Source organism: Salmo salar, chromosome 23, assembly GCF_965601325.2.
Source record: "Salmo salar chromosome 23, fSalSal1, whole genome shotgun sequence".
NCBI classification, from domain to species: Eukaryota; Metazoa; Chordata; class Actinopteri; order Salmoniformes; family Salmonidae; genus Salmo; species Salmo salar.
In genome coordinates this window covers 4818126-4843064 of record NC_138313.1, presented here as the reverse complement: position 1 = coordinate 4843064, position 24939 = coordinate 4818126, and the positions used below count along the sequence as shown (strand labels likewise).

The 24939-nt window shown below is 44.6% G+C and overlaps 1 protein-coding gene across 1 annotated transcript in view; it reads left to right on the top strand.

Annotated features, from left to right (window-relative positions):
* LOC106583961 (discs large homolog 1-like protein) overlaps positions 1 to 24939 on the top strand; it is a 231982-nt gene that overhangs the window by 73688 nt on the left and 133355 nt on the right. The window contains exon 3 of the mRNA XM_014168679.3: positions 18863 to 18916. Coding sequence (XP_014024154.3) covers positions 18863 to 18916 — 54 coding nt within the window. The remainder of the gene's footprint in view (positions 1 to 18862; positions 18917 to 24939) is intronic.

Sequence of the window (24939 nt, the reverse complement as noted above, 5' to 3'; positions counted from 1 at the left end):
AGGCTAGTGTGAGTGCCGGTCCTTGTGGGCCTGAAGAGCACCCTGGTGTTTAGTCTTGGTATACTTCAGAAACCATCCAGCGGTGGTTTGAGACCACAAGGTGCTTTGAGACCTTGGGTGAAAATGCTGTGTAAATGCAGTCCATTATTTGTTATTACCCATTCCTCTAGTAAGTGTATCTCTCCCTTGCTTGCCGTGCCTTTGTGTTAGGTTAATAATTACAGATTTTACACAGATTCACATGAAGATGTTCTTTTCAGTCTTTGTATTTGAAGGGTTCCTGTACACTTCTTCCAGTATATCTGACACACCTTGTCCATTTCTTTCTCTTTCTCCCCCCTCCCTTTATTTTTAATGCAATTACTGGTCTTTCAGGGCTGTCCTTTGTCAGAGTGCTGTTTTTAGTGGTGAGATGCTAACCTATTCTTCGTAGCCACTTTAACTGGCAGAATAAAATAGCCTATAGGGTTAGTACTTCACATACAGTAGAGACCTCTTGCTCTTGCCCTTCTCTCTCTCTCTTGCCCTGATTTGCAGTCCTCCCCTTTGTCTCTCTGTTTCACTCACTCTTGTCTCTCTTTCTCACTCAGTCTTATTCTTTCTTACTCTGGGTTACAGTTCTCATTTCATTCTTTCTTTCTTTCTTTCTTTCTTTCTTTCTTTCTTTCTTTCTTTCTTTCTTTCTTTCTTTCTTTCTTTCTTTCTTTCTTTCTTTCTTTCTTTCTTTCTTTCTTTCTTTCTTTCTTTCTTTCTTTCTTTCTCAGTGCCCTCAGCACTAGTGTTAGCTCTTTATAAAGACTCTCATGTACTAGCCTGTCTATGTGTCTCTCTGTGCGTTACAATGGAACAAGTGAACAGTTCAAATTTCTCTGGTGAGGGCTAGCCATGACACACATTAATGCCACCTGCCTTGGAGCCCTAAAGTGGCTTGCGAAAGTATTCACCCCCTTGGAATTTTGTTGCAATTTTGTTGCCTTACAACCTGGAAATAAAATAGATTTTTTGGAGGGTTTGTATCATTTGATTTACACAACATGCCTACCACTTTGAAGATGCAACATATTTTTATTGTGAAACAAACAAGAAATAACACAAAAAAACAAACTTGAGCGTGCATAACTATTCACCCCCCCAAAGTCAATACTTTGTAGAGCCACCTTTTGCAGCAATTATAGCTGCAAGTCTTTTAGGGTATGTCTCCATAAGCTTGGCGCATCTAGCCACTGGGATTTTTGCCCATTCTTCAATGCAAAACTGCTCCAACTCCTTCTAGTTGGATGGGTTCTGCTGGTTTACAGCACTCTAAGTCATACCACAGATTCTCAATTGGATCGAGGTCTGGGCTTTGACTAAGCCATTCCAAGACATTTAAATGTTTCCCCTTAAACCACTCGAGTGTTGCTTTAGCAGTATGCTTAGGGTCATTGTCCTGCTGGAAGGTGAACCTCCATCCCAGTCTCAAATCTCTGGAAGACTGAAACAGGTTTCCCTCAAGAACTTCCCTGTATTTAGCGCCATCCATTATTCCTTCAATTCGGACCAGTTTCCCAGTCCCTGTCGATGAAAAACATCCCCACAGCATGATGCTGCCACCACCATGATGCTGCCACCACCATACTTCACTGTGGGGATGGTGTTCTATGGTTTGTGCCAGACATAGCGTTTTCCTTGATGGCCAAAAAGCTACATTTTTGTCTCATCTGACCAGAGTACCTTCTTCCATATGCTTGGGGACTCTCCCACATGCCTTTTGGCGCTCACCAAACTTGTTTGCTTTTTTTTCTGGCCACTCTTCTGTAAAGCCCAGCTCTGTGGAGTGTACGGCTTAAAGTGGTCCTATGGACAGATACACAAATCTCTGCTGTGGAGCTTTGCAGCTCCTTCAGGGTCATCTTTGGTCTCTTTGATGCCTCTCTGTTTAATGCCCTCCTTGCCTGGTCCGTGAGTTTTGGTGGGCGGCCCTCTCTTGGCAGGTTTGTTGTGGTGCCATATTCTTTCCATTTTTTTAAATGGATTTAATGGTGCTCCGTGGGATGTTCAAAGTTTCGGATATTTTTCTATAACTCAGCCCCGATCTGTACTTCTCCATAACTTTGTCCCTGACCTGTTTGGAGAGCTCCTTGGTCTTCATGGTGCCGCTTGCCTGGTGGTGCCGCTTGCTTGGGGGTGTTGCAGACTCTGGGGCCTTTCAGAACAGGTGTATATATACTGAGATCATGTGACACTTAAATAAAGTCCACCTGTGTGCAATCTAACTAATTATGTGACTTCTGAAGGTAATTGGTTGCACCAGATCTTATTTAGGGGCTTCATAGCATAAACACTTTTTTTTTCATTTCACTTCACCAATTTTGAATATTTTGTGCATGTCCATTACATGAACTCCAAAGAAATATTCATTTAAATTACAGGTTGTAATGCAACAAAATAGGAAAAACACCAAGGGGGATGAATACTTTTGCAAGGCACTGTAGAGTTTTAGTATATGACTGCTAGAAAGGCACAGTGCTATATAAACATGAAATACCAAGCATATATGTCTTTGCTTTGGTCATGTGACCCGAGGTATTGTTTGTCCCATAGATGCTTGTGATTTACAAATATTAAACGCACATTGAGGAAATGTACCACATCATGTATCTAATGTATTTCTATATCTAATGGTGTACCCTTTAGAGATATGTAACCCAATATATGCAGAATTAGTACAGAGTGTATGTCAGGAACAAATCTAGAGTTGTCTTATAGAGTTTCATTCTCTGTACAGCATGCACAGTACCACATCCATGATGACACACTTCTGAGCTCTTAGCGCCTGCTGTACAATGTTGTCTCTGTGTCGTCATACAGAGTAGACCCACAGCTGGTCATGACTGGTCACCTGTTGCCTTCCATCCTGTTAAACACTATTGTATCAGGCTAAATGAACCTCTCTCTAAGGATGGACGTCAGGAGGACAGACACACTGGAGAAACTATGGGCTCTTCTTCTTCACACACATCCAAATGCGCACACACACACACTGTTAAACTTCCCGTACTTCAGAAGCGTTCACTAGTCAGCGTTTTCTATTTTATAATTTTTTTGTAGGGGGGAGGGGTGTGGCCAATAGCGCAGTCTCCACTGCTTCAAAATGAATATAGGGGAAACACTGCTAATGCTTTCATGAAAAGAGAAACAAAAGCCTGTGAATGTAGATGTGAGTTTGACAGGTAACTATCACACTCCTCCTCCCATTGTAGGGAGCATGGAGGGTCAGCCACTGTCCACCGACGAGCCCTGATCCCCATATCACAGTCCCGGCTCCACATTGATTATTCATGCCTGTGCGCTGTCATGTGCAGTGCCCACTGGATCTCATTAATTGGTGAGCGAGGGAGAGGGAAAGAGGGTTGAGAGGCAGAGAGATAGAGATGGAGAGGCAGAGATGCTGAGCGATCTGAGAGGGAAGCAGTGCAGAAGAGAAAGAGAGAGAGTGAGTGAGAGAGAGTGGAGAGAGGGGGCTATAGCCAGAAGATAAGACTGGAGACTGGATATATCTGTGCTGTAGCCAGAGGATAAGACTGGAGACTGGATATCTCTGCTGTGCTGCTGTGCTGTGGTCTCTCTCACTGGTAGCACGCTATACACCGCTAGCTAGCCTGCTACATGAGACCGAAGAGGAATACCAGGCTTTCTACTGTACCTATTCCTCATCTCCAACTCTACCATTGCTACATCTTTTCTTGGACCTACCTTGGATCTTCGTCTAAGCCCCAGCCATGACCACCTACTACCATAATCACGAGTACTGCTGCGGAAGCCCTGAGGGTTGCAGTCCCAGCCCAGGAAAGGTGGTCTCCGGGCAGGATAGGTCGCCTGGGAACCAGGCCCTGGGGAACCAGAACCAGCCGAGGATCCAACACACCCAACAGAGGCTCCAGCAGACCCAGAGCCAGCTGGGTCTGATCCACAGACCGCAACAACACCTCCAACAGCAGCAGATCCAGCTCCAACAGCAGCTCCAACAACCACAGATGCAGATTCAACACCCCCAACAGCTACAGTTGCAGCTACAGCACCAACAACAGCCACAGATTCATCCCCACCAGCAGCTCCAACAGCAGGCACTACAACACGACCAACAACAACAACAGATACACCACCATCAACTACAACAACAACAGCAGCAGCTACAGCGCCAGCAGCATCATCATCACCACTACCACCATCATCCTCACCAGATGGAGCAGACGCCCAACACCCCTCCGTTGAACCTCCACCCGCTGCTCTTGCAACCGCTCCCCCTACAGAGCCTCCAGAGAAACTATAGTTCCTGCACGCTGCCCGCCTCCATGTCTAAGAGCCGGGGAAAGTTCACCAACCTGAGGGACAGCGTAAGGAAGAGTCCTACCAAGAGCAAGGCCAAGGTCCGGGCCACACACAGGCAGAGTGGCTGGTGGTCCGATAACACCCCATGGGCCACACTGTCACTGGAGAAACCACCCCAGGTATGTGTGTGTGCACAGGGGACCAACGTGGGAGAAGCCCTGTTGGTACACTACTGTTCGGAAGTTTGGGGTTACTTACAAATGTCCTTGTTTTGAAAGAAACACAAATTTTTTTGTCCATTAAAATAACATCAAATTGATCAGAAATACAGTGCAAACATTGTTAATGTTGAAAATGACTATCGTAGCTGGAAATGGCAGATTTTTTATGGAATATCTATATAGGCGTACAGAGGCCCATTATCAGCAACCATCACTCCTGTTCCAATGAAACGCTGTGTTAGCTAATCCAACTTTATCATTTTAAAAGGCTAATTGATCATTGGAAAACCCTTTTGTCATTCTTTAGACTAGTTGAGTATCTGGAGCATCAGCATTTGTGGGTTCAATTACAGGCTCAAAATGGCCAGAAACAAATAACTTTCTTCTGAAACTCAGCAGTCTATTCTTGTTCAGAGAAATTAAGGCTATTCTATGCGAGAAATTGCCAAGAAACGGAAGATCTCGTACAAAGCTGTGTACTACTCCCTTCACAGAACAGCGCAAACTGGCTCTAACCAGAATAGGAAGAGGAAAGGGAGGCCCCGGTGCACAACTGAGTAAGAGGACAAGTACATTAGTGTCTAGTTTGAGAAACAGACACCTCACAAGTCCTCAACTGGCAGCTTCATTAAATAGTACCCGCAAAACACCAGTCTCAACGTCAACAGTGAAGAGGCGACTCCGGGATGCTGGCCTTTTAGGCAGAGTTGCAAAGAAATAGCCATATCTCAGACTGGCCCATAGAAATAAAATATTAAGATGGGCAAAATAATACAGACACTGGGCAGAGGAACTCTGCCAAAAATAAGTGCGATCTCTGACGAGAGACATGCTCTCCTCCATCTTGCGTTACAAACACTAAACTTGTCCGTTCAGTAGCATGGCAAGACGACGTACTGAAATATGTCATGATATAAATACAGCTTAAGTCACGCTTGCAACATCTTTACGTATGAGTGGTTCGGGGAATCAAACCCACAATTCTGGAGTTGCAAGCACCATGCTCTACCAACCGAACCATGCAGGAACACTCATTACCCACAATATGAGAGTGATGCATCACCGCTGCATATAAACTATGAGGTGTTGCTATACGCTGAGTATACCAAACATTAGGAACACCTTCCTAATATTGAGTTGCTACTCAGATCAGCCTCAATTCGCCGGGGCAAGGACTCTACAAGGTACCGAAATCACTCCACAGGGATGATGGCCCACGTTGACTCCAATGCTTTCCACAGTTGTGTTAAGTTTGTTGGGTGTCCTTTGGGTGGTGAACCATTCTTGATACACATGGGAAACTATTGAGGGTGAAAAACCCAGCAGCGTTGCAGTTCTTGACACAAACCGGTGCGCATGGCACCTACTACTATACCCCGTTCATAGGCACTTACCTTTTATGTCTTGCCCATTCGCCCTCTGAATGGCACATATACACAATCCATGTCTCAATTGTCTCAAGGCTTATAAACCTTCTTTAACCTGTCTCCTCCCCTTCATCTACACTGACTGAAATGGATTTACCAAGTGACATCAATAAGGGATCATAGCTTTCACCTGGAGTCACCTGGTTAGTCTGTTATCAAATGTTTTGTAATGTTTTGTATACTCAGTGTATCACTTGAGCTAGACGTTTCCTTCAATTACATATCTAGGGTGGGTGGAGGGCAGGGGGATTAACGACTGTGTCAGTATCAGGGGCAACCTCTGTCTATCCCAGTTTAAGCATTACTGAAGGCCTTCCAGTCTGTAAACCAGATCTTGAATGGAAGTTAATAATGGAGATTAATGGACCATCAGCTAGGTTTGTGTTCTCGTCCAAGGCACTTAAATGTGAAGTTCAGTTCAACTTGTTTGGGATGTTGTGTTTAAAGTGTCTCCACCCCTTTCTCTCAGGGGGCCCTGGGCTCTCAGCATTAGGAACCTGCTGAGCAATAGTAAAAGAGTAATGCTGTGTGTGTGCGTATGTGACCTGTGTGTGTGTACTGTACATATGTGTTTGTGTGTGTGTCTGTCTGTCTACAAATCAAATCAAATTTCATTTGTCACATACACATGGTTAGCAGATGTTAATGCAAGTGTAGTGAAATGCTTGTGCTTCTAGTTCCGACCGTGCAGTAATATCTAACAAGTAATCTAACAATTTCACAACAACTACCTTATACACACAAGTGTAAAGGAATGAATAAGAATATATACATAAAAATATATGGATGAGCGATGGCGGAACGGCATTGGCAAGATGCAATAGATGGTATAGAGTACAGTATATACATATGAGATGAGTAATGTAGGGTATGTAAACATATAAAGTGGCATTGTTTAAAGTGGCTAGTGATACATTTATTACATCCAATTTTTTATTATTAAAGTGGCTAGAGATTTGAGTCAGTATGTTGGCAGCAGTCACTCAATGCTAGTGATGGCTATTTAACAGTCTGATGGCCTTGAGATGGAAGCTGTTTTTCAGTCTCTCGGTCCCAGCTTTGATGCACCTGTACTGACCTCGCCTTCTGGATGATAGCGGGGTGAACAGGCAGTGTCTCGGGTGGTTGTTGTCCTTGATGATCTTTTTGGCCTTTCTGTGACATCGGGGATGTAGGTGTCCTGGAGGGCAGGTAGTTTGCCCCCGGTGATGCATTGTGCAGACCTCACTACCCTCTGGAGAGCCTTACGGTTGTGGCCATTTCAGTTTGTCCGTGATGTGTATGCCGAGGAACTTAAAACTTTCCACCTTCTCCATTACTGTCCCGTCGATGTGGATAGGGGGATGCTCCCTCTGCTGTTTCCTGAAGTCCACGATCATCTCCTTTGTTTTGTTGACATTGAGTGTGAGGTTATTTTCCTGACACCACACTCCGAGGGCCCTCACCTCCTCCCTGTAGGCCGTCTCGTCATTGTTGGTCATCAAGCCCACCACTGTAGTGTTGTCTGCAAACTTGATGATTGAGTTGGAGGCGTGCATGGCCACGCAGTCATGGGTGAACAGGGAGTACAGGATAGGGCTGAGAACACACCCATGTGGGGCCCCAGTGTTGAGGATCAGCGGGGTAGAGATGTTGTTTCCTACCCTCACCACCTGGGGGCGGTCTGTCACAAAGTCCAGGACCCAGTTGCACAGGGCGGGGTCGAGACCCAGGGTCTCGAGCTTAATGACGAGTTTGAAGGGTACAATGGTGTTAAATGCTGAGCTGTAGTCGATGAACAGCATTCTTACATAGGTATTCCTCTTGTCCAGATGGGTTAGGGCAGTGTGCAGTGTGATTGCGATTCCGTCGTATGTGGACCTATTGGGGCGGTAAGCAAATTGGAGTTGGTCTAGGGTGTCAGGTAGGGTGGAGGTGATATGGTCCTTGACTAGTCTCTCAAAGCACTTCATGATGACAGAAGTGAGTGCTACTGTGTGTGTGTGTGTGTGTGTGTGTGTGTGTGTGTGTGTGTGTGTGTGTGTGTGTGTGTGTGTGTGTGTGTGTGTGTGTGTGTGTGTGTGTGTGTGTGTGTGTGTGTGTGCGCGTTCAGTACATCACTAAGCTCCACTCATCATCATTATATACCACCGTCATGCTGGGTTATAGCTAAAGCATGGTCACTTTTGTCAATGGAGCCAACTGGCAGATCAGATTAACATTCGACCCACTGGGGAAAACTGTCAATGAGTTTGATTTACATTTAGAGGTTGGAGAGGAGTACGTGTTAACTCAGGATGGAACGGCCATGTGTCTCATATAGAGGGGTTGCAGTTGTGTCAGACATCACCTAGCAACCACACAAGGGGCCATGTTGAAATACCAGAGTCTTACTGGTGGAAGAATAGCACAGCCCGTTTGCGATGATGGAAAAAATATGTTTCAAATCTCTCTGATCCAGAAAAAAAGAGCGATATTTGAAAAAAATGTAAATTGTACTTTCAGATCCGTACAACATAGCTAAAACGGAATGGTCCCAAAATGTGGATTTGTATCCATTTATTAGCTATTGTGACATTGTTAACTTACAGGCATACCATTTTTTCATTTCTGGATGGGTGAGACAAGTGAGGGTGACAATCCGAAATGGGATCCATATCTTGGCAGAATCCAAAAACAAGTCAAAATATGTTTCTATTGACTCCTCAGATACCCTCAAATGTAATCAAACTATAATATTTCTTACGGAAAGAAGTATGTTCAATAGGAAACCGATTCTAGCAGGTGCGTCTTGTCTTCATCGTGCGCCCAAACACGAATTTCCAAGACTGTGTCCTTCTACTAAAACAACATTTTCTTATTAGTTTTGGAAGTTACAAGCCTGAAACCTTGAACATAGACTGCTGACACCCTGTGGAAGCCATAGGAATTGCATCCTGGGAGCTAGAATTCAGTATGCACCTATACTTTCCATTGTAAGAGCATGGGCTTTCAAAATGATTTTCTCCTACCATATCTAGTGTTTTATAGTCTCCTACATTATTTTAACATTTCTACAAACTTCAAAGTGTTTTATTTCCAATGGTACCAATTATATGCATATCCTGGCTTCAGGGCCTGAGCAACAGGCAGTTTACTTTGGGCACGTCTGTCAGGCGGAAATTGAGAAAAAAAGGACCCTAGCCCTAAGACGTTTTTAAGGTACCTAGGTGAGAAAACTGCATATCACAGTAATAGTAAATACATTTTTCCTCAATAAAGTAGCTATGGGTGGGAGGGCCAAGAGACGAGAGGTGGCAGAATGGAGTGCTCGGGTTGGGGTGTTGGGTTTGAGCATAGCCTGAAGGTAGTTTCTCTTGCTGCACCGTAGGAAAGTACATGGTCTTGTAGTGGATGTGAGCTTCAACTGGAAGCCAGTGGAGAGTGCAGAGGAGTGGGGTTTCATGGGAGAACCTGGGAAGGATCTGTGCCGCTTCCTGTGTGAGGTAGGGTCGTACTCTACGGATGTTGTTGAGGATGACCCTGCAGTAGCGAGTCACTGCTTTGATGTTTTCAGAGACCGACAGAGTGTTATCCAGAGTCACGCCTAGGGCTGTGTCAGTCACGAAATTTCATCAGCCGTTGATTGTCAAGCAAATAACTGTCCGTCTCACGGTAATTGACGTGAATTAACATAAACACATTTAGCGTCTCCTGGCTTCCACACATCTCCTGGTTTCCATGCCTACAAGCCACTGATACAGACCTACATTTTAAAAAGTTTAATAAATCCATGTAATATAGCCTACATCTTCACAATAAATCCATTATTTATTTTAGACAGGTCTAAAGAAGCATGATGAAGAAAATGTAGTCTATTTCAGAAGAACAGAATAGCATACTCTGAGTTGTCCTTATGTTAAACCCTCTTAGGAATCACACCCTTTTTTTCATTTTTCGCCTAAAATGACATACCCAAATCTAACTGTCTGTAGCTCAGGACTTGAAGCAAGGATATGCATATGCTTGATACCAGACACAGCAGGGGTTCAAACTGTAGAACCCAGTTCTTACATTTTAATATAAAAAATGGATTTTATCAAACAAAATTATGCTACATTTAATCTCTGGGACCCTCATGATGATAAATCAGAGCAAGATTACTGAATGTAACTACATTATTTACCTTGCGATGATAAAAGTGTTTTGTTGTTGTGCACTCTCCTCAAACATTAGCATTGTATTTTTTCACAGTAATAGCTATTGTAAATTGGACAGTTAGATGGACAATAATTTAAGCTTTCTGCCCATATAAGACATGTCTATGTCCTGGGAAATGTTCTTGTTAGTTACAATGTCATGCTAATCACATTACCGCATGTTAGCTCAACCGTCCAGTGGGCGGGGACACCGACCCCATAGAAGTTTAAGTCCTGATCTGGCTATTCCAAATGGCTGTGGTCTAAACTAGTTAATTTAACAGACAAGATTTGCTTAGAATTCCCTGGCATTATTTTCTAGTATGAAGAACACAATTTAACAAAGCTGAATAAAATAGAAAGGATATTTTCTCCAAACGATTTGCGGCTATTCTGTGATGAGCGATTAACAAAGAAATAGGCACTCCTATATACTTAATTTAGAGTTATTAATGTAACTTCAGTTGTTCTATAAACGTTGGACTGTATGTTTTATGTTTAATACATTGTAAGGATACATGATGCGACTCTGCTGATTTGAAAAAAAAATAGCTTGGAAGGCATGAGCTCTGCTTAGTTTTTTGAGCAGGCTGTACATACTTTATCAGTCTCTCATTCACAATTTGACAAGCACTTGATAATGCCTCGAATTTCACAGCGGCATCCCCTTTTAATGGCCGTAATGTACCCTAAAAAAAAAAACATGTGTCACGGGTGTCGTAATGTAAAGACCAAGGCGCAGCGGGTTGCGTGCTCATCATCATTTATTTATATGAAAACACGGGAAAAAACAAGAAAACAAAGAACGACAGGAACAGTTTTGCAGGCTAACTAAAAGCAGTGCAAAAACAACTACCCACAATACGACAGGTGAAAACAAGCTCCCTAAATATGACTCTCAATCAGGAACAACGATGTACAGCTGTTCCTGATTGAGAGCCACACCAGGCTAACAAAGAGTTACAAAAACTAGAACAGCCCCTAGAAATACAAAACACAAGAACATACCCAACACCCCGGAACACATAAATCAAATAACCCCTCTACAATACACACACACACAAATAATCCCCAAAAATACTCTACACAAAATATCCCTCTTATCTAAACATATACACAAACCCATGAAAACAAATACCCTCTGCCACGTTCTGACCAAGCTACAATAACAAATAGACCCCTATACTGGTCAGGACGTGACAACATGCCTTTTGTGGCCGTTGTGCCCTTGGCCCGGAGAGTTACGTTGTGCCCTTCTCCCTGAGTGCACCACATGGCTCTCCATCACGTGATTGGGTCTTTCTCACAGGCTACAAGTGAAGACCGACACATCATAGGTGCATCTTGAAGATAGTGGAAGAACTGTCCACATTTGCTTTTCGTCAGCCAACAAGATGAGTAGGCCTAACGAACAGCAAAAGCACTAGCCTATGTCAATCTACTATCCCCCATAGTACAAAGGTTGACCTGTTCTATTTTGTGCTTGAAATAAATATTCCAAACATAGTCTGGGACAGTTGTGGGATGCGATAGATACCAAATTAATACAACCACTAGCACCAAAAAAAACTTTTTACGCAATGTTGATAAACTATTAGGCTATTTCTTCACATTATAAGCATAGCAAATGCTCACATGGCAGTTGGCTGATCGTTTGGCCTACTCATCTTATTGGCTGACGAAAAGTAAATATATCTTCCAAGATGGCATAGCAGTCGGATGTCTGTTCTCTTTGTCTTGTCCGGTCCCGTGTAAATATCTTTTTTCTTCGTATATATTTAGTATATTTTTTATCTCAATTTCCATCTACAGACTGAACATACTTCCTGCAACCTGCCTCACCCAATGTGGTATGGATCTGCTATTTTTTATACTTTAGAACCAGAACCCCCTTCAGCAGCAGCGGTCATCACCGTTAACTCGGAAATCTGCCAGCGTCAGCCCAGTCAATTCCTGCCAGTCTACACAGCGCGATATCAACCCAGAGCATATCAGACTGCTTTTTCTCTACCACATCTCCAGATTCCTACCGCAAGCTCTGAACCTTTACTCCGGATCATCGCAGCTAGCTAGCTGCTATCCGAGTGGCTACTCCTGCCTAACGTCTCTGTCCCAAAGCAAGCACTGGAGCTAGCCTCGATCTAGGCCCATCTCCCGGCTAGCCAAATAGATCCATCAGACAATTCCTGGGCTTCAATACCTCTTTTGCCAATTGGCCTGGACCCTTTGCTGCCAACACGGAGCCCCGCCGATCCATCACGACTGGTCTACCGATGTAACCGTCCGAGGGGTTTCAACAGGCTCTTCTGTTGTGACGACCCCCTGAGGCCCATCTGCTAGCCTGCTAGCCCCGGCCTGCTAGCTGTCTGAATCGACGTGCCTCCAGCTCGCATAGCTACTCACTGGACCCTATGATCACTCGGCTACACATGCCTCTCCCTAATGTTAATATGCATTGTCTATTGCTGTTTTGGTTAGTGATTTTTGTCTTATTTCACTGTAGAGCCTCCAGCCCTGCTCAATATGCCTTAGCTAGCCCTTTTGTTCCACCCTCCACACATGCGGTGACCTCACCTGGCTTAAATGGTGCCTCTAGAGACAAAACCTCTCTCATCGTCACTCAATGCCTAGGCTTGCCTCCACTGTAGTCACATCCTACCATACCCTTGTCTATACATTATGCCTTGAATCTATTCTCCGCGCCATGAAATCTGCTCCTTTAACTCTCTGTTCCAAACGCACTAGACGACCAGTTCTTTTAGCCTTTAGCCGTACTCTTATCCTACTCCTCCTCTGTTCCTCTACATCCTCTGTGATGTAGAGGTTAACCCAGGCCCTGCAGCCCCCAGCATCACTCCCATTCCCCAGGCGCTATCATTTGTTGACTAATGTAACCGCAAAAGCCTTGGTTTCATGCATGTTAACATTAGAAGCCTTGTCCCTAAGTTTGTTTTATTCACTGCTTTAGCACACTCCGCCAACCCGGATGTCCTAGCCGTGTCTGAATCCTGTCTTAGGAAGGCCACCAAAAATGTCCATCCATGACGATAACATTTTCCGACAAGATAGAACTGCCAAAGGGGGTGGAGTTGCAATCTACTTCAGAGAGAGCCTGCAGAGTTCTGTCATATTATCCAGGTCTGTGGCCAAAAACTTTGTACTTTAAAAAAAAAAAATCGTACTGTTAAGTAACCTAAACTGGGACATGCTTAACACCCCGGCCATCCTACAATCTAAGCTAGATGCCCTCAATCTCACACAAGTTATCAAGGAACCTACCAGGTACAACCCTAAATCCGTAACCATGGGCTCCCTCTTAGATATCATCCTGACCAACTCGCCCTCTATATACACCTCTGCTGTCTTCAACCAAGATCTCAGCGATCACTGCCTCATTGCCTGCGTGCGTAATGGGTCCACGGTCAAACAACCACCCCTCATCACTGTCAAACGCTCCCTAAAACACTTCTGCGAGCAGGCCTTTCTAATCAACCTGGCCCGGGTATCCTGGAAGGATATTGACCTCACCCTGTCAGTAGAGGATGCCTGGTTGCTCTTTCAAAGTGCTTTCCTCTCCATCTTAAATAAGCATGCCCCATTCAAAAAATGTAGAACTAAGAACAGATACAGCCCTTGGTTCACCCCAGACTTGACTGCCCTTGACCAGCACAAAAACATCCTGTGGCGTTCTGCATTAGCATCGAATAGCCCCCGCGATATGCAACTTTCAGTGAAGTCAGGAACCAATATATTCAGTCAGTTAGGAAAACTAAGGCTAGCTTTATCAAACAGAAATTTGCTTCCTGTAGCACTAATTCCAAAAAGTTTTGGGACACTGTAAAGTCCATGGGGCTGCCCACTGCACTGAGGATAGGAAACACTGACACCACCGATAAACCTACGATGATCGATCATTTCAATAAGCATTTTTCTACAGCTGGCCATGCTTTCTACCTGGCTACCCCTACCCCGGGCCAACATCTCAGCACCCCCTGCAGCAACTTGCCCAAGCCCACCCCCCCCCCCCCCCCTTCACCCAAATCCAGACAGCTGAAGTTCTGAAAAAGCTGCAAAATCTGGATCCCTACAAATCAGCTGGGCTAAACAATCTGGACCCTCTCTTTCTAAAATTATTAGCCGAAATTGTTTCAAGCCCTATTACTAGCCTATTCAACCTCTCTTTTGTATTGTCTAAGATCCCCAAAAATTGGAAAGCTGCAGCGGTCATCCCCCTCTTCAAAGGGGGAGACACTCAAGACCCAAACTGTTATAGACCTATATCCATCCTGCCCTGCCTTTCTAAAATCTTCGAAAGACAAGTTAACAAGCAGATCACCGACCATTTCGAATCCCACCGTACCTTCTCCGCTATGCAATCTGGTTTCCAAGCTAGTCATGGGTGCTCCTCAGCCACGCTCAAGGTCCTAAACGATATCATAACCGCCATTGACAAAAGACAGTACTGTGCAGCCGTCTTCATCGACCTGGCCAAGGCTTTCGAATTTGTAAATCACCGCATTCTTATCGGCAGACTCAATAGCCTTGGCTTCTCAAATTACTGCCTCGTCTGGTTCAACAAGTACTTCTCAGATACAGTTCAGTTTGTCAAATCGGAGGGCCTGTTGTCTGGACCTCCGGCAGTCTCAATGGGGGTGTCAATGGGTTCAGTTCCAGGGTTAACTCTTTTCTCTTTACATATCAATGATGTTGCTCTTGCTGCTGGTGATTCTCTGATCCACCTCTACGCAGACAACACCATTCTGTATAGATCTGGCTCTTCTCTGGACACTGTGCTAACAAACCTCCAAATGCGCTTCAACGCCATACAACACTCCTTCTGTGGCCTCCAACTGCTTTTAAATGCTAGTAAAACTAAGTGCATGCTCTTTAACCGATTGCTGCCCGCACCCTCCCGCACGACTAGCATCACTACTCTGGACGGTTCTGACCTAGAATATGCGGACAACTACAAATACCTAGGTGTCTGGTTAGACTGTAAACTCTCCTTCCAGACTCACATTAAGCATCTCCAATCCAAAATGAAATCTAGAATCGGCTTCCTATTTCGCAACAAAGCCTCCTTCACTCATGCTGCCAAATATACCCTCATAAAAACTGACCATCCTACCACTCTTTGATTTTGGGGATGTCATTTACAAAATAGCTCCCAACACTCTACTCAGCAAACTGGATGTGGTCTATCACAGTGCCATCCGTTTTGTCACAAAAGCCCCATATACTACCCACCACTGCGACCTGTATGCCCTCGTTGGCTGGCCCTCTCTACATATCCGTCGCCAAGCGCACTGGCTCCAGGTCATCTGTAAGTCTTTGCTAGGTAAAGCCCTGCCTTATCTCAGCTCACTGGTCACCATAGCAACACCCACCTGTTGCACGCGCTCCAGCAGGTATATTGCACTGATCATCCTCAAAGCCAACACTTCCTTTGGCCGCCTTTCCTTCCAGTTCTCTGCTGCCAATGACTGGAATGAATTGCAAAAATCTCTGAAGCTGGAGTCTTATATCATCCCTCTCTAACTTTAACCTGTTGGGGATAGGGGGCAGTATTTGCACGGCCGGATAAAAAACATACCCGATTTAATCTGGTTACTACTCCTGCCCAGTAACTAGAATATGCATATAATTGTTTGATTTGGATAGAAAACACCCTAAAGTTTCTAAAACTGTTTGAATGGTGTCTGTGAGTATAACAGAACTCATTTGGCAGGCCAAAACCTGAGAAGATTCCAAACAGCAAGCGCTCTCTCTGACCATTTCATGGCCTTCTTGATCATCTCTAACCAAAACAGGGGATCTCTGGCATGACGTGACATTTTCTAACGCTCCCATAGGCTCTCAGAAGGCGGGAAAAAGCTGAATGGTGGCTTTGCAGCCCCTGGCTGAAAAACATTAGCGCATTTGGAAAGTGGTCGATCAGAGTACAATGAGACTGGAGGCGCGTGCACGAGAAGACTCCATGTTTACTTTCTCGATCTTTGAACGAAAACAACGACTCCCGGTCGGAATATTATCGCTTTTTTACGAGAAAAATAGCATAAAAATTGATTTTAAACAGCGGTTGACATGCTTCGAAGTATGGTAATGGAATATTTTGAATTTTTTTGTCACGAAACGCGTCGGGCGCGTCACCCTTCTTTACCCATCGGATAGTGTCTTGAACGCACGAACAAAACGCCGCTATTTGTATATAACTATGGATTATTTTGAACCAAACCAACATTTGTTATTGAAGTAGAAGTCCTGAGAGTGCATTCTGATGAAGACAGCAAAGGTAATCAAACTTTTCTAATAGTAAATCTGACTTTGGTGAGGGCTAAACTTGGTGGGTGTCTAAATAGCTAGCCTGTGATGGCTGGGCTATCTACTCAGAATATTGCAAAATGTGCTTTCACCGAAAAGCTATTTTAAAATCGGACATAGCGAGTGCATAAAGGAGTTCTGTATCTATAATTCTTAAAATAATTGTTTTGTTCCAAAATTATATCCGAATAGCGGCGTTTTGTTCGTGCGTTCCAGACACTATCCGAAATAGTAAAGATGTGTCACGCGCATGGCGCAATTCGTGACAATAAAATTCTAAATATTCCATTACCGTACTTCGAAGCATGTCAACCGCTGTTTAAAATCAATTTTTACGACACTTTTCTCGTATGCAGAGATGCGTGTCACCACCTGACATTCAGAAGGAAGGAAGGTGAAGAGTAGTTAAGTGACATCCACATAGCAATGATAGAAGAGACCATGTGAGTATATGACGGAGTCAAGTGACTTGGTGTATAGAGAGAAGAGGATAAGGGACTGGAACTGAGCCCTGAGGGACACCAGTAGTGAGAGCACATGGTGCAAACACAGATCCTGCCAGATAGGATGCAATCCAAGAGTGTTCAGACACTCAGCTCTGAGAGAGTGGGGGCAGGAACGGATGGTTGACGATGTCAAAGGCAGTGAGTGGATAGAACTAGGAATACGAGAACAGAGGAGAGAGAATCAGCTTTGGCAGTGTGGAGAGCATCCATGACACAGAGAACAGCAGTCTCGGTTGAGTGACCCATCTTGAAGCCTGACTGGTTAGGGTCAAGAAGATCTTTCTGAGAGAGATAACGAGAGAGTTATCTTGAGTGTTTTGGAAATACAATAATGAAGGGATGCTGGAGAGTAATGTTGAAGAGGCAGAATCAGGAGACAGGAGGGAGACTGATTCAGCAGAAGGGAGAGATGATAGGATAGATGAGGAGAGAGTAGTGGGGGAGAGAGAACAAAGATTGTGACAGCGCACATGACCATCTGGGTAGGGGCTGATTGGCTAGAGTTGGAGGAGAGGGAGCCGGAAAAGGAAACAAACTAGTGATCAGAGACCTGGAAGGGGGCTGTAGTGAGATTAGTAGGAGAACAGCCTCTAGCAAAGATGAAGTCAATTGTATTGCCTGCCTTGTGAGTGGGAGGTGACTGGGAAAGGGTGAGGTCAGAAGAGGCAAGGATGTTCACATCGTTCTTAGTACTCAGTCAGTAACACAGTAGTAAATACTGACTGCATCCTCAGTCGCACAGAACAACACACCAAATCCCCAAACTCTTATCAATGGATGCACTTTGACAGCCTCTCTGATGCTGGGTGGTTCAGCCCATTCTTCTCTCTCTCCATTTTCTCCTCTCATCCCCCTCTCCATAATCTACGCACACATTTGAGCCCTCAGCAGCTGCCACTAGACAATCCAGACAATCCTCCCTCACTACCACATTATCATCACTCAGAGCATTATCATATTTTCTCTCTCTCTCTCTCTCAATTTCTCTTTCAATTTCTCTCACCTGTTCTCTCTCTCACCCACTCACTCAATCTCTCGATTCCTCTCTCTCTCTCTCTCTCTCTCTCTCTCCCTCTCTCTCTCTCTCGATCTCTCTCTCGATCTCTCTCGATCTCTCTCTCTCTCGATCTCTTCCTCCCTCCCTTCTTGCCCTTCATCATGTTATGTGTTGTGTGTAGTTGTGCATTCTGCCTGTGTGTCTATACGTGTTGTACCCTGACCCTCAACCTCCATTGCCATTGTTTAGCAGCCAGATGGGGTGGTCCCGCCCCCCCGTACCCATAATCCCTGTGATCGTTATACCAGCTGAGACCATTCCTGCCATCTCTCCACCCTTCTCTCCACCCGCACCCTGGTCACCCATGTCATAGGTCATACCTCTTCTTTTTTTTCTCCTCTTTTCTGTTACCTTTTTTTTTTTACACCCCTCCCATTTGGCTTCTGTTGTGGTGGGGGTGGTGGGGTTTGTGGTGGGGAGTGTTTCTGGAGAGATATTCAGCTTCAGGTGGTTGTTTTTACCTCCAGACCTGTAGGAGAGATCAGCCCAGTGAAGCGCCAGAAGGAGTTGTCTGTTATTAAGGCTGTAGTTGGGGGTGTTTGGGTCGACGCCATAGCTGTAGGCTTCAAGCTTCAGGAGTTCGGCACAACAGAACACCATGTCATGTCGCATATGGACCCATTCTGCCGTGATAATCTGTAGCCGATGCTTTCAAAATGTTCTACCAAAACATGCAGAGAGTAAGTGATTATTTTGTCTCACAAATTTTGGGGGGGCTTTACCAAATGTATTTATTTTTTGTTGTTGTTGTGTGAAGCTTTTGCAACATACTACCAGGGTAATCGCGAGGTGAAAAAAAAAGTATTTTCTCACTAAATATTTTGAAAACCAAAACTGAGTTAATTTTGTTTTTCTGTTGCAGGCAAACCCACCTCCAGTGGTGGTCAACACAGACAGTTTGGACACCCCCTCATATGTAAGTCTACATTTCTTTACGCACGCACAGATAAACACTGAACTGAAATTAGCCACAAATAAATGTATGTAGTTCTGTCCTTGAGCTGTTCTTGTCTATTGATGTTCTGTATTATGTCAATCTGTATTATGTTTCATGTTGTGTGTGGCCCCAGGAAGAGTAGCTGCTGCTTTTGCAACAGCTAATGGGGATCCTAATAAAATACCAAAACCAAATGGTTATTAGAGAACTGTTATGTAATTACCATGTTACCATGTAATGTCGACGATGTGGTCTAAGTACCAGGAAATAATGGACTACAAATAGAGTGTAACCATCCTGTCCTTTGTTTATGAAGCACAACATAGTTGCTGTTAAAGCAAAATACCATGTCAAAGTTATAATCTATAATTGTTACCAGCCAGAGCTAGAAATCAAAGCTGCAAGCTACAGCCGTTGACTATTATGTCTGGTTTATCTACTTGGTGATTTGAACCTCTCTTTGTACAGTATGCAGCAACAACATTGTACTGTACAATTTACATTATTATTAATTTCTGTTACATTTTAATTACCAGGCACACTGAACCTCCTGAATGTCCAGAATAGTGTATTTATCTGGGCTGAGGAAATGCCTTCCATTGAGATTGTTTATTGAGATTACAAGCCAAATAATGGTGCGTGGTCTAGTCTCTGTGCATAATTCTGCTGAGGGGAATATAGAATGTATACTCATCCCCTGTATACCCACTACTCAATCTAATGGTCAATGAATAGCACGTATATTACAGTAACCGCTGTTCCCGATGGAAATTGCTGGTGATGTGACAATTGCATAAGAACAGGTCCTCACGATAGCAGCATGGTCATATTAATAAAGAGTTGAGGGACACGGTTGAGGTGTGAATTACAATAACCAGGGTGCCAGTTTTACACAGAGAAGATCAATAAGGTGTGTGTGTCTGTGTGTGCGTGCATTTCTGTGATATGACAAGATGCTTCTAAGACACCAGGGGAGTTACGGTAGCTATTGTTCTCTTCTGAGCAGGTGTTAGAGAGAGAAGGCAACTTCACTCTACTGTAGTTCAGCCATCAAGCTGGCCACTGGCTACTGATAGTTTTTCTAACTAAATGTTGAGTTTACTGTTACCTCCTCACAGGGAAACACCGGAAAGTGCAGACCAGCCTATGATAAGAGATGGTAAACCCTTGGGTGGGATGGATATCATACATTACATGTCAAACTGATTCTCTTTCCTCTGGTGTTACTCCTACCTGCTGGAGAATAGTTCTTTGCTCTGAGGGTCTTACTATAGTCCTGTGCCCAGAGATTCCATTGTGTCTCAGTGCATGGGTGTATCTAGTGTTGAATGCTTGACTTCGTCTCAGCAGCCTAGTGAGTGACTGAGTTCAGTAGTGTTGCTTGCACTGACTGTCTTGTTCATCTGTTTCCCTAGGACTCTGATGACAGCATCAGAGGCCTCATTTAAAAAACGTTGAGTACGTACAAAATATACCCCAAAACATGTGTGCGCCAGTTTTCGCACAAAGTTGTTGGCATTTATAAAAATTGAACTTGAACAGAGAATGTGCTTAGCTTCCCACAAACTTCAGACCATGCATACGCACAGTTTCTAGTGGTTGAAGTATTGCATTGCAAGCAGGTAAGTAGCCTAGTATTTTGTGCAAATAGACAGGAATGCATTTGGTATTTAAAGGCCTTAGAGTCCCATCAGGGAGCTTAAAGCCTGGGTTACAGGATCACACTCAAATAGCCCAAATCATGGACAGAGCCTTGTGTAACACTTTGGCATGCTGGGGTTGGTTGGGAGATTAATTGTTGGGTGTTTATTTATTTTCCTATTGCAACTTTTTATTTAGGAACTCTAAACCTCTAATCCCTCCCCAGCACTGTCTGTGTGTATTATTTTATCCCTAACATTGTTATTCAACCAAACTGATTGAAAGAAAAAGTGGAAAAGGAAGTTTCTACTACACCAAATGTCTCTAATTGATCCTAATTTGGAGCCTATATAGCTACCCTGGCAGAGAGAGAGGGAGCAAGAGAGTGAGACAGAAAAACAGAGCAATGTTTCTGAGATTGACCCTAATTTGGGGCCTGTATGACTACCCTGGGAGAGAGCAAGCGAGAGAGGAAGGCCTTAGAGAGAGAGGGGGGTTGTAAAGGGGAAGGGGGTACCTAGTCAGTTGTCCAACTGAATGTATTCACCTGGATGTGTCTTCCGCATTTAACCAAACCCCTCTGAATCAGAGAGGTGCGGGGGGCTACCTTAATCGACATCCATGTCTTCGGTGCCCTGGGACAGTGAGTTAACTGCTTTGCTCAGGGGCAGAGCGACAGATTTTTACCTTGTCAGCTTGGGGGTTCGATCCAGCAACCTTCCAGTTAGTGGCCCAATGCTCTAAAGACACTTAACATAAAGGTGCATCTGGGTCTATAAGGGCACAGGGCGAGACCCAGATGCAGACACGAGAGGCAGATGGCTCTCTGATATTTATTATAATCCAAGGGGCAGGCAAGAGAATGGTCGTGGACAGGCAAAAGATCATAACAAGGTCAGAGTCCAGGAGGTTCAGAGTGGCAGGCAGGCTCAAGGTCAGGGCAGGCAGTATGGTCAGGCAGGCGGGTTCAGAGTCAAGGCAGGCAAGGGTCAAAACCGGGAGGACTAGCAAAAGAGAGATAAGAAAAAGCAGGCGCACGGAAAAACACGCTGGTTGACAAGACAAGACGAACTGGCAACAAATAAACAGGGAACACCGGAATAAATACCCAGGGACTAATGGGGAAAACGGGTAACACCTGGAGGTGGGTGGAGACAATCACAAAGACAGGTTAAACAGATCAGGGCGTGACAGGGTCATTCTCACGAAAATTCTCAAGTGTAATTTTTTACTAAATTTCCTCTTAGATCACTGAGATTAGGATCTGTACTTATTTCTTAATTATTATTATGTTTTTTTGATCAGATATTATGCATGTTAACACAATTTCTTCAACTACCCACGCAAAAATTATTGTTACCGCAACAATTTTCAACAACATAATGAACAAATAAATTGTTGACATTACGCCACTAATGAAAAGGCCTGAGTAAAATGTTTTAAATAAAATGTAATTATTACATTTACATTAATAACTCTAAATTAAGCATATAGGAGTACCTATTTCTTTGTTAACCGCTCAACACAGAATATCCTCGTGGGCACTCCCTCCATCGTTTGGAGAAAATATTGATATTTTGTTCAGCTTTGTTCAATTGTTTTCTTCATACTATAAAATAATGCCACGGAATAATAAGCAGATCTTGTCTGCTAAATGAACTAGTGTAGCTCACAGCCATTTGGCATAGCCACATCACAGGACCTAACATAATGTCACTTCTGCTCCTGCTCCTCCCCTCCGGCGTATGACGTTGCCAGAGAACTAACCACCGGTCCTGGGATTCATCATTTACGCACACCTGGCACTCATCATTACGCGCACCTGTTAATCATGATTCACACCTGGACTCCATTACTTTCATCATCTCTTTCCCTTTATATGTCACTCTCCCATGTTCACTCACCAGTTGGTATTGTCATTGTGTATCGGTGTTCTGCCTTATGTTAGTGGCGTGTTCCTGGTTCCGACTCACCGCCCCATCATTACAGAATACACACTCAAAATATTGAAGCAGCAGGACAACTGGACATCTCCCAGACGATTGATGAACAAGGTTACCTTCTTCGTCAAAACCATGATCAGCTGGCTCAACTGGGGATGGCCATGGAAGATGTTCTCCGCAGTCTACAACATCTCAACAGCAGAGGACATTCTAGAGCCCGTCTACCCAACGAGTCAGCACACCAGCCCATCCAGCAACCCGCTCAGGTCAGCGATGCCCGTCTATCCCTCCCGGAGAAATATGACGGGAAACCATCCAAATGCCGTGGCTTCCTCCTTCAGTGCTCCCTCTATTTCGCACATCAGATGGGAGCCCCCACCACTGAGAGGTCTAAGGTTGCCACGGTTATTTCTCTGCTGACTGGGCGGGCATTGGAATGGGAGAGAGGAGAGGAGGAGCTCGAGTCTTATGAGGGGTTCTTGGCTCTGTTTAAATGTATTTTCTATCATCCCGCGAAGGGCAGAGAGGGAGGTGAGCATCTGCTTCAGCTCTAGCACGGGAATCAGACACCTGCTGAGTATGTGCATACCTTCCGGACAGTAGCAGCTTCCAGTGGATGGAATGAGTCGGCGCTCAGAACGTTATTTAGAAGAGGTCTGCGCGAGGAGGGCCATCCGTCTGAATAACCTCCTCCGGGAGCGTCGGCATCTCCATCACTTTTCTCCCTCCTTCGGCGAGTGTTCGGGATCAGAAGCTGAACCCATGGAGGTAGGGGTTACACACCTTCCCGCGGCGGAATGACGCAGACGGATACAGCTGGGTCTCTGTCTGTACTGTCGCCAGGGAAGGCACAAGCGCCAGCAGTGTCCGTTACTTCAGAATTCGGGATCCACTAGACCAGAGGGACGGTCACGGGATGTTACATCCCCTGGACCAGGAGTGAGTATTCCATCTACTGCTCTTCCGGTTAGACTCTTTGTAGTACCCATCACTTTGGCTGACTGTCCCTCATGCCCTGTGTCTACAGCTCTAGTGGATTCCGGCACCGCAGGGATCTTTATGGATCAGACACTTGCCTCCTCTCTCAATATTACTACCTACCCGCTCTCCTCTCCTTTTTTTGTTCAAGGTCTCTACTGTCGGCCTTTAGGATCTGGAACCATCACACACGTCACCCAACCACTCACCCTCATCGTGGAGCCCAATCACCCAGAAAACATCCCCTTCTTCATCCCCAGTGCACCAGTTCACAAGATCATACTCGGCCTACCTTGGTTTCAGCGCCATAACCCTACCATATCATGGTCGAGGATGAGAATCACCAACTGGTCACCTGAATACCGGAGGACCTGCTTCCCTGTAGTTCCACGTTGGTTGAGAGTCCTGTGGTTGCCCTCCAGCCCAACAATCCTGGAGGAATATCAGGATTTAAGGGAGGTATTCTCAAGACCCGTGCTACCGGTCTCCCTCTTCATCGCCCCTGTGACTGTGCCATTGACGTGTTTTCCGGTGCTACACCTCCATGCAGACGTATCTACCCTCTGTCGGTGGCTGAGACCCAGACCATGGAGAACTACAGTTGAAGTCTTAGTTTTTCACAATTCCTGACTTTTAATCCAAGTAACAATTCCCTGTTTTATGTCAGTTAGGATCACCACTTTAATTTAAGAATGTGAAATGTCAGAATAATAGTAGAGAGAATGATTTATTTCAGCTTTTATTTCTTTCATCACATTCCCAGTGGAAAGTTTACATACACTCAATTAGCATTTGTTAGCATTGCTTTTAAATTGTTTAACTTGGGTCAAATGTTTCGGCTAGCCTTCCATAAGCTTCCCACAATACGTTGGGTGAATTTTGGCCCATTCCTCCTGACAAAGCTGGTGTAACTGAGTCAGGTTTGTAGGCCTCCTTGCTCGCACACACTTTTTCAGTTCTGCCCACAAATTTTCTATAGGTTTGAGGTCAGGGCTTTGTGATGGCCACTCCAATACCTTGACTTTGTTGTCCTTAAGCCATTTTGCCACAACTTTGGAAGTATGCTTGGGGTCCATTTGGAAGACCCATTTGCGACCAAGCTTTAACTTCCTGACTGATGTCTTGAGATGTTGCTTCAATATATCCACATAATTTTCGTTCCTCGTGATGCCATCTATTTTGTGAAGTGCACCAGTCCCTTCTGCAGCAAAGCACCCCCCCCACAACATGATGCTGCCACCCCCATGCTTCATGATTGGGATGGTGTTCTTTGGCTTGCAAGCCTCCCCCTTTTTCCTCCAAACATAACGATGGTCATTATGGCCAAACAGTTCTATTTTTGTTTCATCAGACCAGAGGACATTTCTTCAAAAAGTACGATCTTTGTTCCCATGTGCAGTTGCAAACTGTAGTCTGGCTTTCTTATGGCGGTTTTGGAGC